A 20,561-nucleotide genomic window follows, 5' to 3' on the forward strand; every position below is an offset into this window, starting at 1 on the left:
ACTCTAACAATATCCATATCAGGGAAAGCCTGATTAGTTTAATATACACCCCTCTCTTGAATGCAGTAAAGTATACACTCAGAGTCTAAAGAATCCCTTCCTTTCTGTTTCTATTATCAGAAATTCATATAAATTAATTCATGCCAAGGTGGAGCTAAGCCTGTTTCTTGCTGAAAAAAAAGGGGTACATAATCACTTAATTTTTATGTTTATTGCTTGAACTTATACCTCCAATCCACTGGTTTAGTTCATAAATTCACTGTAAATTTATTTCTATATTTTAAGGCATACAGAAATACATACAATGTTACTGGCTGCTGCTTTGTATAATGACAGAATCTATATCAATCTTTCCAATGTATGTTCATCCTAAATTACAATTAGAAATTTAAATTACAATTAGGAATTTAACATATCAAAGGTTTGTTTTACTCATTCTTAGAAATATGTCAGATACCACTAGTCTATTTTAGCTATGTTCAAGAAAGCACATTCAAAAATCTTTTGAGTTTCAATTTCACCTTAAATTAATTTAAAAAAACAACATTATAGGGATTTTGTGATTGGTTGAATAATGGCCCTAAAATATATCCATGTACTAATTCCCAGAATCTATGAAGGGTAGATTATCCTGAGATGATGATATTGAGAGTGTAAGAGACAGGAAGGCCAGGGGTCTCCAAGGAGGAAATAGCCTGCAAGTGCCAGATATTTTTATCTCTCTTAAGTGGCAGGAGGAAACAAACTAGCGATATTTTTTTCTTCTCTATACAAATTTAAAAGGAAGTTTCTCTTAAAATACTGTGTTGCCATAATGACACCTGGTTTCACCTGAAGGGTTAACTATTCTCAAATCTTGAGTTAACCAATGCATTTTTCTTATGGAAATGTTGGTCTTAAGATATGTTAATGTACTATGCATTTGCCCCAGACTCCGTCTTCAAGTTGGTTCCAATGGCTCAGAACCTACTTGACAAACCTGTATGTTATACTCAGACATTGTTCCCTTAATCTATGTAAAACGAAACTATTTGTACGGTAATCTGCCCTTCTACAGGATTTCAAGTTAATCATTTTATGGCCCAGGATGAATCATTCAGTGTCAAAATTATCCCAAAATGTATCTTATGGGTGAGGGGCCTGGTGCCATTCTGAGCCTTAAGACATTCCTTTCTTTCATTAACAGACTGCTAGTTCTTGCCTGGAGAATCCCAGGGACAGCGGAGCCTGGTCGGCTGCCGTCTATAGGGTCGCACAGAGTCGGACACGACTGAAGCGACTTAGCAGCAGCAGCAGCAGCAGCAGTGACTATATAACATCCAGCTGAAGACTAGCAGGGGGGTACTCTTTCTGCCCCCTTCTGATGTCTATGTCAGAAGCTCTATCTCCTTTATACTTTAATAAAACTTTATTACACAAAAGCTCTGAGCAATCAAGCCTCGTCTCTGGCCCCGGATTGAATTCTTCTCCTCCAGAGGCCAAGATCCCGGTATCTGTGTGATTCCGCAACAACCTTTCAATATGACAAGCAGAGTGAGATTTACAGATGCTATGCTGACGGCTTTGAAAATGAGGAAATGTGTCTGCTTTGAAAATGTGTTGCTTTAAGCCAATAATTTTGTCAATTGTTACAACAACCATAGAAAACTAACATAGAGAATCATCTTCAAACTAATACAGAGCTCTCTTCATTCTTCTAATTGTTTCTAGAATAGGCTTAGCCCCACCAAACCTGAACTTCAGTTCTAGTACTAGAAGAAAGTACCTATCTTAGAGTATGGTTGGCACAGAATCAAGCTCTTTTTTTATTGCTGCTGACATAAGTCTGTTATCCAGTGGCGATGTGCGGTGCTATGCTGAGCTTAATTGCTCAGTCATGTCCTACTCTTTGCGACACCATGGACTGTAGCCCACCAGACTGCTCTGTCTATGAGGATTCTTCAGGCAAGAATACTGGAGTGGGCTGTCATGACCTCCTCCAAGGGATTTTCCCAACCCAGGGATCGAAGCCTGGTGTCCCAAATTGTAGGCTGATTCTTTACCATCTAAGTCACCAGGAAAGCCCAGTGATGCATGGTACTTACAAATAAAGATGAAAGGTCTTGAAATGCAAAGAGATTCTTAGGTACCACTGGTCAGTTACTCCAGTCTCAAAACACTCTCTCTTCTCCAGTTTTTAACTTCACCTTATAGTTAATGTCAGGCAGTTCCAAATTCCCTTTTTGTAATCATGCCTACAATTAAGTTCAGACTCTGACACTCAAGCTGTGGGAATCTGCACAAGTTCCTTAAGCTTTAGCTTCCATCTCCCTTCAAAAATTTAACAGTAATATCTAACTCAAGGGATTGTTGTGTAGATTGAATGACAATGTGATAATGTAGACAGAGCATTTTGTAAAAGGACTAGCACACACTGCTCATTAAATTCAGTTCAGTTCAGTCGCTCAGTCGTGTCCGACTCTTTGCGACCCCATGAACCACAGCACACCAGGCCTCCCTGTCCACCACCAACTCCCGGAGTCCATCCAAACCCACGTCCATTGAGTCAATGATGCCATCGAACCATCTCATCCTATGTCGTCTCCTTCTCCTCCTGCCCTCAGTCTTTCCCAGCATCACGGTCTTTTCAAATGAGTCAGTTCTTCGCATCAGGTGGCCAAAGTATTGGAGTTTCAGCTTTAGCATCAGTCCTTCCAATGAACACCCAGGACTGATCTCCTTTAGGATGGACTGGTTGGATCTCCTTGCAGTCCAAGGGACTCTCAAGAGTCTTCTCCAACACCACAGTTCAAAAGCATCAATTCTTCGGCACCCAGCTTTCTTTATAGTCCAACTCTCACATCCATACATGACTACTGGAAAAACCATAGCCTTTACTAGACAGACGTTTGTTGACAAAGTAATGTCTCTGCTTAGTCATATGCTGTCTAGGTTGGTCATAACTTTCCTTCGAAAGAGTAAGCGTCTTTTAATTTCATGGCTGCAATCACCATCTGCAGTGATTCTGGAGCCCAGAAAAATAAAGTCAGTCACTGTTTCCACTGTTTCCCCATCTATCTGGCATGAAGTGACGGGACTGGATGCCACGATCTTAGTTTTCTGAATGCTGAGTTTTAAGCCAACTTTTTCACTCTCCTCTTTCACTTTCATCAAGAGGCTCTTTAGTTCTTCTTCGCTTTCTGCCATAAGGGTGTTGTCATCTGCAAATCTGAGGTTATTGATATTTCTCCTGGCAATCTTGATTTCAGCTTGTGCTTCCTACAGCCCAGCATTTCTCATGATGTACTCTGCATATAAGTTAAATAAGCAGGGTGACAATATACAACCTTGCTGCTGGGCTGCTAAGTCACTTCAATCGTGTCTGACTCTGTGCAACCCCATAGACGGCAGCCCACCAGGCTCCTCTGTCTATAGGATTCTCTAGGCAAGAGCACTGGAGTGGGTCGCCATTTCCTTCTCCAATGCAAGAAAGTGAAAAGTGAAAATGAAGTCGCTCAGTCGTGTCCGACTCCTAGCGATCCCATGGACTGCAGCCTACCAGGCTCCCCCGTCCCTGGGATTCTCCAAGCAAGAGTACTGGAGTGGGTTGCCATTGCCTTCTCCAATACAGCCTTGACATACTCCTTTTCCTATTTGGAACCTGTCTGTTGTTCCATGTCCAGTTCTAACTGTTGCTTCCTGATCTGCATACAGGTTTCTCAAGAGGCAGGTCAGGTGATCTGGTATTCCCATCTCTTGAAGAATTTTCCACAGTTTATTGTGATCCAAAGCTCATTAAATTAGCCATCATCATCAATATCATCTTCATCAGTATCATCATTGTTACAATAATTAAATTTTAGCTTTGTTTCCTCCGTCAGACTTTAATAACCAGTTGTTTGGATACACTGACATTTTACTATTGGAGCACATTCACTATAATAGTTTTCTAAAAATAATCTTGAAGTTTCTCTGATTTGGCAAGGAGGAAGAACTTAATAGGAATGGCTTATTCCTATTTAGCACTTAGAATTTCCCCCAAAAAATGTTCTTATTATTGCCCTAGAAACTTTGTGGCATCTTTCTTAATATGAAAACTTTTAAAAAACAAAATGTCATGATGTGTGTAGGCATAATCTACAGAAATATTTATTGAGCTATGCCAGTCTGTTTAATTCTATCACAGTTATTAAGACTACAGCCTGTCATGATATAAGGCTAATATAAGGTGTGGTACTCCATATTGCCCACAGAACATAAATAAATTTGAACATCATCAGAACCTGAATTGACCTTAATGTATAGAAGCCTGATAGATAAACCACTTTCAGTCCTCTTTCTATACATGCTCATTCATCATTTATTTTTTTAATCTCATTTCCTCCTGCTCTCCATAAATAATTTACTTCTAGTACCTCTAAATTTCTTACCATTTCCCCAAAGACCCAGGTTTTCTCACCTCTTTCGGTTAACACAAGTATCATCACTTTAATTAGATGAAGCTTTCTAGAATCTCCAGTTTTCTTCCTCCTTGTTCTCACAGTTTTTTTTTTTTTTTGAGCACATCGCCATTAAAACATTTACACAATGTGTAGTAACCACTGCATACATCTTCTTCCTTCCTAGTCTACGAGCAACTTGAATATAGGGATTTTATTTCATGTTTCTTTCTATCTTTGGTTCTTAGCAAAGTATTTAGAACTTTGTCCTCAGTAATAATTTGTTGAATGAAAGAATGTATATAACAGCAATATAATGTTCAAACAGTAAACATCAAGATATTTAGTTTTACAAATCAAAGATCTTGCTCATTTACATATTAAGACTAAAGAAGTCTTTGTAAGTTTTATTAGCCTCCAAGCTTACCTGCACATCTTATCTGCAGGACAAAAGCTGGGACACCTAACAGGGGTGAAAAATGATCCTTCAGGCATCTTAGAATAGTGTCAACTTTAAAGGGAATTACAATTTCCTGGCCCACAGGAAGAAGTATGACTTTTACTGTAGATAAAAAGAGAAAAGAAAGAGTCATAGTTAAATGCAAGGGTCAGCATCATATAGTATACAAGCAGATAGAAAATTATGGGACAATTTGTGATCAAAGGAATGCAAGTTGCTTCCGCATGTCTCCCATCATGCCTCCACGATAAGAGTTAGTTTTCATTTTCTAGGAGAAGTGACAAACATTCATTTGCAACATTTTTGCTTTGAAAATCAATCCATAATCTCAAGAAATAGCATCAGTGGTCAATTCCTGCTCCCCCAGCTCCAGCTCGAAGTTCAGCTCTCTCTTCCACTGCCTACTATGAGGATCTGTGCATGTTCGAGATTACCTCATCACCCAGAATACCATAAGAAATAGGAAATGAGACTAAGATGCTTTTAAAGATTCTTTTAAAATCATTTAAAAATTTTAAAGATTCCCAATATCTGGTAGATACTATTCAGATATCAACACAGGGAATATCTCAGAAAAATCAAGCGTTTTTGTGTGGTATTACAAAGGAAGAACCTGAGACCTGAACTTAGAAACGTACATGCTTTGATTACATATTGATAACAGGCATCGGGAATTCAATGCGTATTCATGAAGTTAAGAAAAACCAATAGGGAAATTTTCAGAGAAAATTTTCTTTGACCTTGCAATGACAAAAGATCATCTAAGTCCATTCTTCTTTCCATAATTGATCTATGCATGTAGCTGGCAGAATGCAAAACAGAAAATCACTGTTTATTATAAATATCTGGAATAACTATGGACAAATCTACTTGTCACAAAAAAAAATTGACATTATATAATTTACTCCTGACTCTGAAATAAAAATCAAGCCACTTACATGTCAAAAATTGAGAAAAACTGTTACTATAAAATGATTATCTGTTTACAAATTGTAGGAGGGAAATAAAGTACTGAAATTATTATGAGGTAAACGGTTTACTTTTACATCTACAAACTTTATATGTTAATGGGGAAGATGTAATAAGTAAGATGGAACGAAGAGTACACATTTCAAACCAAAACAGTTTTGCATATTTCTAGATGCCTGAGTTTTCATAAAGGTCTATGAGACATTTATCAGTAATCCTAGCATGAAATGTAACAAGGTATTGTTGATGCTAAGGTTCTTTAAGTTTATTTTCACAGCTCTTTCTCAATGAGAACACTCTTACAGGTGTTAATTATCAGAAGGTTATTTTAATCGTTTCCTGGGTTCAAAGTTCTACAGTTAATATACGTTAAACTTTTCATGGCAGTGATTGCCTAAGCTTTGGGAAGAGAAACTGTGTTCAGGAATCTGTGAGCCTCAGAAAGTACAGGACCAAGACCACTTCTTTAAATCACCATGTGTTTGTTATAAGCTATAATCATAATTGAAGAAATACCAAAAAATGATGCCCAAATTTACACCAAATAATGAAATTGGGGGATAACAGCTTCAATTAGGTATAAATGAGCTTGACTACTTTCTCCTCCTCCTTTATATTCTTTACTTGAGGGACACACTACACAAGAGCTCATACTTCCCTGGAAGCCACATCTTACCAGCCAGACTAAGCTGCTGCTATTGTTAAATGATGACCCATGTTCTCCACTCTGTGGATGGAAACTTTCTCAAAACTTATGAACGAGGAGAAGGAGATGTCAGTTTTACCACCAAGTAGAATTCTCTGTGTAACCACCTTCTTATTGCTCCCCTTCTGCTTTGCTACCAGCAATGTAGTAATAACTTCTAAATGCCATGCCATCAACATTATGTCTTTAATATTAATCCATAATGAAAGACAACAGTGACTTTTCTGAAGCTGAATATAAAGCTAACACTAAGAAATATGGACATACCTAAGAGCAACAAGATATATGGAATGAGCACTACAGAAGAAACTAGAAAAATACAGTGTCAAGTTCCCATCTCACCTGTTGAATGAATTCCAAAATGGCACACAAAATAATTACAATTATACTCAAAAATTTCTCCCTAAACATTTAAAGGATCTATTTTATTTTGGAAAAACAGATTAACTATCACTTTAGAATTTATTGATTTTCCTTTATTTAGGGAAAGTAAATACTGCAGCATAGAGGAGAAGCTTCACACAAAATTAAAAGATTCATGTGGCTCAGCCACAGAATAGGATAAGGGAGTGGGAAAGTAATATCAAGTATAAAATAAATTGACAAGCAAAAAACAAAAACAAAAATCAAGGCAAAAAAAAAATAGTAATTAGTCTGTCTTCCCTTGGTAATACCTGTTGCTAAAGTATCTTTCGTTGATATTCTCAGAGATTCCTTCACAGCCTTTACTTTTTCCATAAATGTCAGAGACGCTTTTGAATATGATCTGGCTGACTGCACTGCGCTCCCAGATTTCGCTAGAGAGCCTCCATCATCTTCAGCTCCTTCAGCTGTCATAATGTTGTCCATGAGTTGCTCGACATCGTTCAGTTCCAGGCTTGAAACGCTCTGGTCACTCAGGTCCTCAACGCGTTTTTCACGGCCTCCACTAGATGGATCTAGTTCAGAGTCATAGTCTTCAGTTTGATCAGACTCCGGAACCTCTTCCGAGGGAACTGGAATATTGATAGACCCCAAAACATCCTCTCTTTCTTTTGATGAGTCAACAGCATTCTGAGAATCAGCTTCTTCCTCCTGGTCAGACATTGTCCTGAATTGAAATAAATAAATAAATATATTCACTACACATAAAACTTCTACACCAAATATGAAATTAATTGCTGGTATACAGTAATGCTTATAATATACTATAATTATATATTTAAATATTCTCTTAGTAATGGCATTGGGTAAAAAACATTGAATTTTTAATTAAAACACCGCAGAAAGTAAAAATGTATACCAAAATGAGAACCTAAAAACACAACTTGAGAGAAATCTTCTGTGAAGAAAATAATTTTAAAACATTCTAAATCTCTAATTCAATGACCAATTCTTCTTGTGAAAAATTTTTTCAATAACTCTTTCTAAAATATTTATGTATTTATTTGGCAGCACAGGGTCTTTTTAGTTGTGGCATGTGGGATCTTTTAGTTGTGGCATTCGAACTCTTAGTTGTAGCATGCAGAGTCTAGGTCCCCAGCCAGGCATCAAACCCAGGCCCTGTGCACTGGGGCATAGAGTCTTTGCCACTGGATCACCAGCGAGGTCTCTATAACCCTTTTTTTTTTTTTTTAATACAAAACTAACACAGGATTTATGCTTCTGCGTTACAACTGAATAAAGCGTCAAGAAACCTGTTATCTCCATAGCAACTATATGCGGGAAAGTATACACTGGGCTTCCCTGGTAGCTCATATGGTAAAGAATCTGCCTGCAATGCGGGAGACCTGGGTTCGATCCCTGGGTCAGGAAGACCCCTGGAGAAGGGAATGGCAACCCACTCCAGTATTCCTTCCTAGAGAATTCCATGAACAGACCATGGGGTCGCAAAGAATTGGACACAACTGAGCGACTAACACACACACACACTCTATACAGCTTTACTCTCACAAACTCTAGCAGAGGTGTCCAGTGACCTCTGCCCACAAAACACACACATCAACAAACAAATGTGGGTTGATCTTGGAGCTCACTCGGGCCTTAACCACAGCCACCAAGGGCTTTGGCTTGGGAGTCAGTGTGAGAGTATACGGGAGGTTGGGCCAGGGTGAGCCAGAGCCTCCCAGAGCCAGGCTTCAGAGGCAGGAGCTGGATCAGAGCACTGAGGACCCAGGGTGGCCGGAGCCTGCCTATAGACGCTGCCAGGAAGAAGGGATGGGAAGGTGGACTTGAGGCTGATTGCTGTGGCAGCAGCACAGGGAAGACTGAAACTTGAAACGGTAGTGAGATGGGAAAGCTGTGTTTGGAACTTCTACTTTAAACATAGATCCTTATGTAGAAAAAATTTAAAAAAAAAGAAAAGTTAAAAAAACAAAAGAGAATATCTGGAATAAAAATGTATACTTGTTGAATTTAATGAATACAGAATTAAAGCTGAAGAGAGAATCAGTAAACTGGAAGATAAATGGAAAGATTTTATACAGAATGTTGCAAAGAGATAAGATATGAAAAATAGAAGAGATTAAGGGCCATGAAAAAAAGAAACAAAGTCTAGTATATATTTCTGCTAAGCATTTATTAATATCTTGCTTTGAGCTAAGAATAACTTTGTACTGTTAAAAAACAAAAAAGAGTGTAAAACAGAGACTGCCTGTGGCCTGTGAAGCCCTTTTCAAAAAAGTCTGCCAGCCCCTGATCTGGCATATAGCAAATTGGAGTCCTAGAAGAAAATAAAGAAAGAAAATATTTTAAAATCTAATGGCTGAAAAAATTTTTTAACTAATTAAAAATATGAATCTACAGGTCCAGGAAGCACAATATAAAAATATACCTAACATGATAAATAGAAATGATTAAATCTATAAATTATAGCAATGTTATAATTATGTATATAGTTACGTGTCATAACTAAATTATGGAATAACAAAGACAAGAGCCGAAAAACAAACGGTGATAAAGGACATACCATCATCTTTTTAGTCATATTAATCTGGTGGCATTAATGAAAAGGAAAGAAAAATAAATCATTATAAATTTCTCATTAGAAAAATAGAAGTCAAGGCAATAATGGACCAATTAAAAGAAGGCAACTATCAACCCAGAATTGTACACCAAGCAAAACTACATTTAAAGGAGAAAAACAGAAACATTTACAAGCAAGTTATCACCAAGATATCTGCTGTAAAGGAACTTTTAAAGGATACGCTTGAGGAGTAAAATGGGCCAAGTGCAAGAAGGAAAGGCAAACAAATAAATCATAAATCTATGGGTAAACCCAAGTAAATACTGTCAACATAAAATAAAAACAGCAGAAAATTAAAATATGAGACACTAATAACAGGTAACTGGGAAGGGAAAGATGAGAATCAATTCCTTATACTGTTTACAAAATTGAGACATGATAGCCTTAATCAGGAGAAGGCAATGGCAAGCCACTGCAGTACTCTTGCCTAGAAAATCCCATGGATGGAGGAGCCTGGTAGGCTGCAGTCCGTGGGGTCGCTAAGGGTCAGACACGATCACTTTCACTTTTCACTTTCAGACATCGGAGAAGGAAATGGCAACCCACTCCAGTGTTCTTGCCTGGAGAATCCCAGGGACGGGGGAGCCTGATGGGCTGCCGTCTATGGGGTCGCACAGAGTCGGACACGACTAAAGTGACTTAGCAGCAGCAGCAGCAGCCTTTATCAAAGATACTGTTAAAGTAAATATGCATAGTTAAGTTTCAAGAACCAATAAAAGAACTGAAATAAAGTTTTAAAATTCCAGAAAATTAAGGAGGAAAAAAATGAAATGAGACAAAGTTGAATAAGTTTTTAAGAAGTTCAAGAAACCTCTTCAGGCTGTCACCCACACACACAAAAGAAATCTTCCTTTGGATTTTTTTTCTCCTATAACAAAGTTTAGTCCCCTGATTAGAAAGAAAGCAGCATAAAGAAGGCTCAACTCCTAGCAACATAATTATCTGCCCTTTTTGGAGAATCTGACGTAATGCTTTCTATCTGGTGGGTCATTCTCCCTACAAAAAATGGCCAAGATGGCATCTTCTAAATGGCAATAGTAACAAATCAAGCAATAGTAACAAATCACCTTACTTTGGATGAGATACCCCTCATCCAAGGTAAGGTACAGCGGCTACGCTTTCTTGAAGCAGCTGTGAAGAGATATCCCACGCCCAAGGTAAGAGAAACCCAAATAAGATGGTAGGTATTGCGAGGGGGCATCAGAGGGCAGACAAACTGAAATCATAATCACAGGAAACTAGTCGATCTGATCACATGGACCACAGCCAAATGTGGTCCACTGGAGAAGGGAATGGCAAACCACTTCAGTATACTTGCCTTGAGAACCCCATGAACAGTATCAAAGGGCAAAACGATAGGACACTGAATGAGGAATTCCCCAGGTTGGTAGGTGCCCAGTATGCTACTGGAGCTCAGTGGACAAATAACTCTAGAAGGAATGAAGGGAGGGAGCAAAAGCAAAACCAATACCCAGTTGTGGATGTGACCAGTGATAGAACCAAGGTCCGGTGCTGTAAAGAGCAGCATTGCATAGGAACCTGAAGTTAGGTCCATGAATCAAGGCAAATTGGAAGTGGTCAAACAGGAGATGGCAAGATTGAACATCGACATTCTAGGAATCAGTGAACTAAAATGGACTGGAATGGGTGAATTTAACTCAGATGACCATTATTATCTACTACTGTGGGCAGGAATCCCTTAGAAGAAATGGAGTAGCCATCATGGTCAACAAAAGAGTCCAAAATGCAGTACTTGGATGCAATCTTAAAAATGACAGAATGATTTCTGTTAGTTTCCAAGGCAAACCATTCAATATTACAGTAATCCAGGCCTATGACCCAACCAGTAACGCTGAAGAAGCCGAAGTTGAACAGTTCTATGAAGACCTACAAGACCTTTTAGAACTAACACCCAAAAAAGATGTCCTTTTCATTATAGGGGACTGGAATGCAAAAGTAGGAAGTCAAGAGACACCTGGAGAAACAGGCAAATTTGGCCTTGGAGCATGGAATGAAGTAGGGCAAAGGCTAACAGAGTTTTGTCAAGAGAATGCACTGGTCATAGCAAACACCCTCTTCCAACAACACAAGAGTAGGTTCTACACATGGACATCACCAGATGGTCAACACCGAAATCAGATTGATTATATTCTTTGCAGCCAAAGATGGAGAAGCTCTATACAGTTAGCAAACACAAGAAAAGGAGCTGAATGTGGCTCAGATCATGAACTCCTTATTGCCAAATTCAGACTTAAATTGAAGTAGGGAGAACCACTAGACCATTCAGATATGACCTAAATCAAATCCCTTATGATTATACAGTGGAAGTGAGAGACAGATTTAAGGGACTAGATCTGATTGATAGACTGCCTGATGAACTCTGGATGGAGGTTCGTGACATTGTACAGGAGACAGGGACCAAGAACATCCCCATGGAAAAGAAATGCAAAAAAGCAAAATGGCTGTCTGAGGAGGCCTTACAAAGAGCTGTGAAAAGAAGAGAAGTGAAAAGCAAAGGAGAAAAGGAAAGATATAAGCATCTGAATGCAGAGTTCCAAAGAATAGCTAGGAGAGATAAGAAAGCCTTCCTCAGTGATCAATGCAAAGAAATAGAGGAAAACAACAATAGGAAAAACAAGAGATCTTTTCAAGAAAATTAGAGATTCCAAGGGAACATTTCATGCAAAGATGGGCTCAATAAAGGACAGAAATTGTATGGACCTAACAGAAGCAGAAGATATTAAGAAGAGGTGGCAAGAATACACAGAAGAACTGTACAAAAAAGATCATCATGACCAAGATAGTCACGATAATGTGATCACTGACCTACAGCCAGACATCTTGGAATGTGAAGTCAAGTGGGCCTTAGAAAGCATCACTACGAACAAAGCTAGTGGAGGGGATGGAATTCCAGTTGAGCTATTTCAAATCTTGAAAGATGATGCTGTGAAAGTGCTGCACTCAATATGCCAGCAAATTTGGAAAACTCAGCAGTGGCCACAGGAATGGAAGAGGTCAGTCTTCATTCCAATCCCAAAGAAAGGCAATGCCAAAGAATGCTCAAACTTCCGCACAATTGCACTCATCTCACACGCTAGTAAAGTCATGCTCAAAATTCTCCAAGCCAGGCTTCAGCAATATGTGAACCGTGAACTCCCAGACGTTCAAGCAGGTTTTAGAAAAGGCAGAGGCACCAGAGATCAAATTGCCAACATTCGCTGGATCATGGAGAAAGCAAGAGAGTTTCAGAAAAACATCTATTTCTGCTTCATTGACTATGCCAAAGCCTTTGACTGTGTGGATCACAATAAACTGTGGAAAATTCTAAAAGAGATGAGAATACCAGACCACCTGACCTGCCTCTTGAGAAACCTGTATGCAGGTCAGGGAGCAACAGTCAAAACTGTACATGGAACAACACACTGGTTCCAAATAGGAAAAGGAGTGCATCAAGTCTGTATATTGTCACCTTGCTTATTTAACTTATATGCAGAGTACATCATGAGGAACGCTGGGCTGGAAGAAGCACAAGTTGGAATCAAGATTGCCAGGAGAAATATCAATAACCTCAGATATGCAGATGACACTACCCTCATGGCAGAAAGTGAAGAGGAACTAAAAAGCCTCTTGATGAAAGTGAAAGAGGAGAGTGAAAAGGTTGGCTTGAAGCTCAACATTCAGAAAACAAAGATCATGGCATCTGGTCCCATCACTTCATGGGAAATAGATGGGGAAACAGTGGAAACAGTGTCAGACTTTATTTTTTTGGACTCCAAAATCACTGCAGATGCGGACTGCAGCCATGAAATTAAAAGACGCTTACTCCTTGGAAGGAAAGTTATGATCAACCTTGATAGTATATTAAAAAGCAGAGACATTACTTTGCCAACAAAGGTCCATCTATTCAAGGCTATGGTTTTTTCCGTGGTCATGTATGGATGTGAGAGTTGGACTGTGAAGAAAGCTGATCGCCGAAGAATTGATGCTTTTGAACTGTGGTGTTGGAGAAGATTCTTGAGAGTCCCTTGGACTGCAAGGAGATCCAACCAGTCCATTCTAAAGGAGATCAATCCTGGGTGTTCATTGGAAGGACTGATGCTAAAGCTAAAACTCCAATACTTTGGCCACCTCATGCGACGAGTTTACTCACTGGAAAAGACTCTGATGCTGGGAAAGGTTGGGGGCAGCAGGAGAAGGGGACGACAGAGAATTAGATGGCTGGATGGCATCACCCACTCTGTGGACATGAGTTTTAGTGAACTCTGGGAGTTGGTGATGGACAAGGAGTCCTGGCGTGCTGTGATTCATGGGGTTGCGGAGAGTCGGACACGACTGAGCGACTGAACTGAACTGAACAAATCAAGAACTTCTGCTATTCAAAATAGACAACTAGAATCAAGTCAAACCATACACTCGGATGTAATTTTTTGCAAAACTCATTTCATAAAAGACTCGTATCCAGAATATATGGGGGCATCCCTTATGGCTCAGATGGTAAAGAATCCACCTGCAGTGCAGGAGACATGCATTCCATCCCTGGGTCAGGAAGATCACCTGGAGAAGGGAATGGCTACCCACTCTAGCATTCTTGCCTGGGAAATCCCATGGACAGAGGAGATACAGTCCATGGAGTCACAAAGAGTTGGACATGACTAAGCAACTAACCACGAGCTTGATCCAGAATAAATACAGAATTCTCAAAACTCAATAGTAAGAAAAAAAAAAGTGAAAAAAAAAAAATGAGTAAAAGACTTAAACAGATCCGGCACCAAAGAATATACACAAAAACACAAATAAGCAGGGCCAGGACAAGACTGAGACAAAGGAGGCATCTGCTCTGACCCATATGTATTTTTGTGCCTGAGAATAAATGCCACCTAAAATTTTCAATCTAATTGCCTCAGTTTCCTCTCCCTAAACCTGACCCTGAGGACAATCACATGAAAAGATGTTCCATATCACTAGTCAGTGGAGAAATGAAACTTCAAAACACAATGAGATTCCAAACTATTCCAAAAATAATTTCAGCCCAACAATAACCAGTGAGTATAAATATGAGAGGAAAACTCTTGTATCTTCATAGTGAAAATGAAAATGGATATAGCATTTAAGGTAACTGTCAGCTTTCTTGTAAAATTAAACACATATTAATCATATGACCCAGCAATTCTGTATCCTTTACTCAGGTGGGATGAAAAACTACAATCACGCAAAACCTCCACATGCGTGCGTGCTCAGTCGTGTCCGATTCTTTGCGGCCCCATGGACTGTAGCCTGCCAGGCTCCTCTGTCCATGGGATTCTCCAGGCAAGAATACTGGAGTGGATTGCCATGCCCTCCTCCAGAGGATCTTCTCCACCCCGGGATCAGCCGAACTCTGATCTCCAGCAGCTCCTGCATTGAGGCCGATTCTTTACCCCTAAGTCACAAAGGAATCTCTAACACAAAAGTTATTAAAGGTTTTATTTTTAATCACCAAAGACAGGAAACAACACAAACATTCCTTAGCTGAGGAATGAATAAAGATACTATGATACATTCATAAAATGGAATACCACCCATCAATAAAAAGGAATAAACCACTGATAAAACAACATGGGTGAATCTCCAATGAATTATGCTAAATGAAGAAGCCAATTCTAAAGGCTACTTACTGTATGGTTTCCTTAAGTGAAAAAAACAAAGCTCTTGGTTCGAACCTCTAGAATTCTCTGGGTAAAGTAGAAAGTAAGCCCGGTATACAGCGGGTAAGGATAACTGAAGAAAGAGGCAGACCACTTCAGACTGTTAAGTGGCAAGGAAACTTACAAAGAGGATTGACTTGGACAGCCTAAAGAGAGTAAATCTCAACATCCACCACCAAAATTCTAAGAGTTTTTGAGAACTTAACTGGGTTCATGAGAAATGCTGGGCTGCAAGAAGCACAAGCTGGAATCAAGATTGCCAGGAGAAATATCAATAACCTGAGATATGCAGATGACACCACCCTTATGGCAGAAAGTGAAGAAGAACTAAAAAGCCTCTTAATGAAGGTGAAAGAGGAGAGTGAAAAGCTGGCTTAAAGTTCAACATTCAGAAAACTAAGATCATCGCATCTGGTCCCATCACTTCATGGGAAATAGATGGGTAAACAGTGCTAACAGTGTCAGACTTTATTTTGGGGGGCTCCTAAATCACTGGAGATGGTGAGTTCAGCCATGAAATTAAAAGATGTTTACTCCTTGGGAGGAAAGTTATGACCAACCTAGACAGCATATTTAAAAGCAGAGATATTACTTTGCCAACAAAGATCCATCTAGTCAAGGCTATGGTTTTTCCAGTGGTCTTGTATGGATATGAGAGTTGGACGGTGAAGAAGGCTGAGTGCTGAAGAATTGATGCTTTTGAACTGTGGTGTTGGAGAAGATTCTTGAGAGTCCTTTGGACTGCAAGGAGATCCAACCAGTCCATTCTAAAGGAGACCAGTCCTGGGCGTTCATTGGAAGTGCTGATGCTGAGGCTGAAACTCCAATACTTTGGCCACCTCATGCGACGAGTTGACTCACTGGAAAAGACTCTGATGCTGGGAGGGATTGGGGGCTGAGGGAGAAGGGGACGACAGAGAATGAGATGGCTAGATAGCATCACAGACTCGATGCACATGAGTTTGGGTGAACTCTGGGAGTTGGTGGTGGACAGGGAGGCCTGGCGTGCTGCAGTTCATGGGTTCGCAAAGAGTTGGACACAACTGAGCGACTGAACGGAACTGAACTGGATTCAGTCATGGTACACAGTTTCATTGGTCTCAGTAGCACATCCCCAGTTCAGGAAGGATGGGGACTTTACATTCCGAGGATGAGAGGGGGAAAGAGTCTCCAATTGCCCACATGGGTAGTAAGTAAACCCACGGTCATGTCCTTTCAATGACTTCCAACAAAAGCACATGCCACTATATACAATGTTACAGATATTTGTATATGTTCAGAATACACTGGAAGGTGAACTGGAGGGCAGGGAGTTGGGGAACATGCGTGGAAGGCAGATTTTCACTGTTCATTCTCTTTACTGTATTATTATGTATTCAAACGTAAATGTTATCATCTTTTAAAAACTGTTTAAAAAGAAAAAATACTGACTGCATACAAAAACGTTCCCGTTTCACCTACAATGTATATTTCGTTGATATATCTAAGCTTAAGTAGTAAGACAAGGATCCAGCTTTGCCTTCTACCAAATAGCCTCGTTGAGTTTTTAAGTATTTTAAGAGGCGCAGCAAAGACCTTAGGTGGAGAGAAGTGAAAGAGGATAGTCTGGAAGCGCTCTACTTACTAAAAACTGTAAACGGCCACAAAGATGGCAAAACGGTTTTTAATAGGAAACCTGGGTGGCACACACGTCTTGCTTCTCTATTATTAACCATGATAACCACTTGGGGTTGGACGTGAGGTAACCTCCTAGACTGATGCTGCTACTTCCATTCCCAAATTATAGATCCGGAGCCAGAAAAGGAACCAAGAAAGATGGGATGCTTTGCAAAGGTTTTTAGGCAAAGGTGGAACATTCCGGACTGGCCAGTCCCCAGGGCCCAGGCTGCTTCAGCACTCCTCACAGAGCCCTCGGAGTCCGGCGCCTTAGCCACCCACTCAGAGTTGGTCTAGGGATCTGGCCAGTAGAGGACAGCCAGAACCTAGCCTCCTACCTGACCAAGAAACGCAGTTACTCGAGTGGAAACGGTTCTCCCGGCTCCAAGAAAGCGGAGTGCACACTTGCCGAATTCTGTTACCGGCCGTTTCCTAGCAACGGCCCTGGTATCACCCCCTCCCACTAGGACACAGTTCCCGCGAGAAGAGGCGGTCCCCGAGCTGGAAGGGTGGGGGGATCGGGAAGACAGACCGGAGGGGCGGAGCCAGGGAGAGAAGGGGCGGAGAGAGGGAATGAGGCCGAGGGAGGGGCGGGGCGAGGGAGAGAAGCGGATTCTTACCTCCTCATTCAGTTCAGTTCCGTTCAGTCGCTCAGTCGTGTCCGACTCTGCGACCCCATGAATCACAGCACGCCAGGCCTCCCTGTCCATCACCAACTCCCGGAGTTCACTCAAACTCATGTCCACAGAGGCGGTGATGCCATGCAGCCATCTCATTCTCTGTCGTCCCCTTCTCCTCCCGCCCCCAACCTTTCCCAGCATCAGAGTCTTTTCCAGTGAGTCAACTCGTCGCATGAGGTGGCCAAAGTATTGGGGTTTCAGCATTAGCATCAGTCCTTCCAATGAACACCCAGGATTGATCTCCTTTAGAATGGACTGATTCGATCCCCTTGCAGTCCAAGGGACTCTCAAGAGTCTTCTCCAGCACCACAGTTCAAAAGCATCAATTCTTCGGCGATCAGCTAGATACTAAAGCAGTCCATGGGGTCGCTAAGAGTCGGACACGACTGAGCGACTTCACTTTCACTTTCTTGCATTGGAGAAGGAAATGCCAACCCACTCCAGTGTTCTTGCCTGGAGAATCCCAGGGACGGGGGAGCCTGGTGGGCTACAGTCTATGGGGTTGCACAGAGTCGGACACGACTAACGCGACTTAGCAGCAGCAGCAGCAGCAAAGTGGTTCTCACTGTAACCACTCTCTAAGATGTCTTTTCAAACTTGTGAAATGGCACGATTCTCCAAAACAAATACTGACATCAATCTGCCCTTTATGAAAAATCAAGGTTAGAGGAAATATAACTATGAAATGAGAGTGAAGACCAAGGCAGGTACAACAGCAGGTGCCTACTTGCTTTAGTTAAACTTGAAACTTGGCTCTTGCTTCCCTGGCAGCCAAAGAGAAAAGGGAGATAAGCGCTATTAAATAATTCCTCTTTTAAATCTGAAGAAGCAAAGCTATTGTTAATCACTGGGTTATAAAAGAATTATTTTCTATCACTATAAATTCCTTCAGTTGAATTTATAGGTTTTTAAAGAAGCACATGAGGGAAAGGATCAATTTTATTTTTAATGTAAATTTAGCAAAAAATACCTCACGTGCTTCATAATAGCTAACATTTATTGTGTTATTTCTTACTAATCGAGATTGCCGGGAAAAATATCAATAACCTCAGATATGCAGATGACACCACCCTAATGGCAGAAAGTGAAGAGGAACTAAAGAGCTTCTTGATGAAAGTGTAAGGGGAGAGTGAAAAAGTTGGCTTGAAGCTCAACATTCAGAAATCTAAGATCATGGCATTCAGTCCCATCACTTCATGGCAAATAGATGGGGAAACAGTGGAAACAGTGGCTGACTTTATTTTTCTGGGCTCTAGAACCACTGTAGATGGTGATTGCAGCCATGAAATTAAAAGACACTTACTTCTTGGATGGAAAGTTATGACCCACCTAGACAGCATATTGAAAAGCAGAGACATTACTTTGTCAACAAAGGTCCATCTAGTAAAGGCTATGGTTTTTCCAGTAGTCATGCATGGATGTGAGAATTGGACTATAAAGCAAGCTGATCGCGAAAGAATTGATGCTTTTGAACTGTGGTGTTGGAGAAGACTCTTGAGAGTTCCTTGGACTGCAAGGAGATCCAACCAGTCCATCTTAAAGGAGATCAGACCTGGGTGTTCATTGGCAGGACTGATGTTGAAGCTAAAACTCCAATACTTTGGCCACCTGATGCAAAGAGCTGACTCATGTGAAAAGACCCTAATGCTGGGAAAGATTGAGGGCAGGATAAGAAGGGGAGGACAGAGGATGAGATGGTTGGATGGCATCACTGACTCAATGGACATGGGTTTGGTGGACTACGGGAGTTGGTAATAGACAGGGAGGCCTGGCGTGCGGTGCATCGGGTTGCAAAGAGTTGGACACAACTGAGCAACCGAACTGAACTGATGGAGGCAATCTTATACAACTCAGTTTTACAATATAAGCCTAACTTAATTGGTAGGCTTCCCAGGTAGTCTACATAGGTTGCAAAGCACATCAAAATCACACACGTACACATAAATGTATTTGTGTATACACAAGGAGATCCAACCAGTCCATTCTAAAGGAGATCAGTCCTGGGTGTTCATTGGAAGGACTGATGCTAAAGCTGAAACTCCAATACTTTGGACACCTCATGCGAAGAGTTGACTCATTGGAAAAGACTCTGATGTTGGGAGGGATTGGGGGCAGGAGGAGAAGGGGACGACAGAGGATGAGATGGCTGGATGGCATCACCGACTTGATGGACATGAGTTTGAGTGAAATCCAGGAGTTGGCGATGGACAGGGAGGCCTGGTGTGCTGTGATTCATGGGGTTGCAAAGAGCTGGACATGACTGAGTGACTGAACTGAACTGATATATATATACACACATACATACATACATACACAAGTATATGATTGTTTGGTTATACAAAATAAATGTAAATGCAAGCTGAAAACACCCAATCAGAAAAAGACTCTCAGTTCTGGAGATGGAAAGGTAACTCAAAATACCATTTTCCATTTTACTTTTCACAATAAATCTATGCAGTTTTCTCAGGATTTATTGCCCAAAATAACTTACCACTGTTTCTCATGAAATAGGAATCCGCTTTTATCTCAGCCTTTATTTATTCAATAAACATTTCTTTTAAATTTCTTTTATTTTTACAAAGATGCCATCTAGTGGCTTTATGAAATCAAGCATTTCAAAATATTCCCATTGTTACATCAGGCTAAAATATATTTTGATGTAAATGATTGAATTAGAGAAAAAAAGCATTAGAAGAATTTAGGCCAAGGACCTGAAAATTATCCTTTGGAAATTATTATTATGAACTGAATTTGTATCAAAATACCTTCGTGAGCTTAAGAGGCTAGAAATACATAGTCCCTTTTCTGAAAACTTAAGGGACAGAAGTGTTTGAAATCTAAGTTCTTTCAGATTTTTGGTGTGCTGAGTTGTGTCTGACTATCTGGGACTCCATGGACTGCAGCTCGCCAGGCTCCTCTGCCAATGGAATTTTCCAGGCAAGAATACTGGAGTGGGGTTCCATTTCCTACTCTATACCGGGTTT

General features: G+C 40.4%; 1 protein-coding gene across 1 annotated transcript in view; it reads right to left on the reverse strand.

Annotated features, from left to right (window-relative positions):
* Window positions 1-17,345, reverse strand: part of IQUB (IQ motif and ubiquitin domain containing) — an 87,281-nt gene extending 69,936 nt beyond the window's left edge. Inside the window, exons 1-3 of the mRNA XM_055421189.2 lie at window positions 17,236-17,345; window positions 7,228-7,643; window positions 4,846-4,980 (exon numbers count right to left, since the gene is read on the reverse strand). Coding sequence (XP_055277164.2) covers window positions 4,846-4,980; window positions 7,228-7,639 — 547 coding nt within the window. The 5' untranslated portion in view covers window positions 7,640-7,643; window positions 17,236-17,345. The remainder of the gene's footprint in view (window positions 1-4,845; window positions 4,981-7,227; window positions 7,644-17,235) is intronic.
* Between the last annotated feature and the right edge of the window lie 3,216 nt (window positions 17,346-20,561).

This window comes from Moschus berezovskii, chromosome 3 (genome assembly GCF_049115385.1).
Source record: "Moschus berezovskii isolate FMDL1 chromosome 3, NW_MosBer_1.0, whole genome shotgun sequence".
Lineage (NCBI taxonomy): Eukaryota > Metazoa > Chordata > Mammalia > Artiodactyla > Moschidae > Moschus > Moschus berezovskii.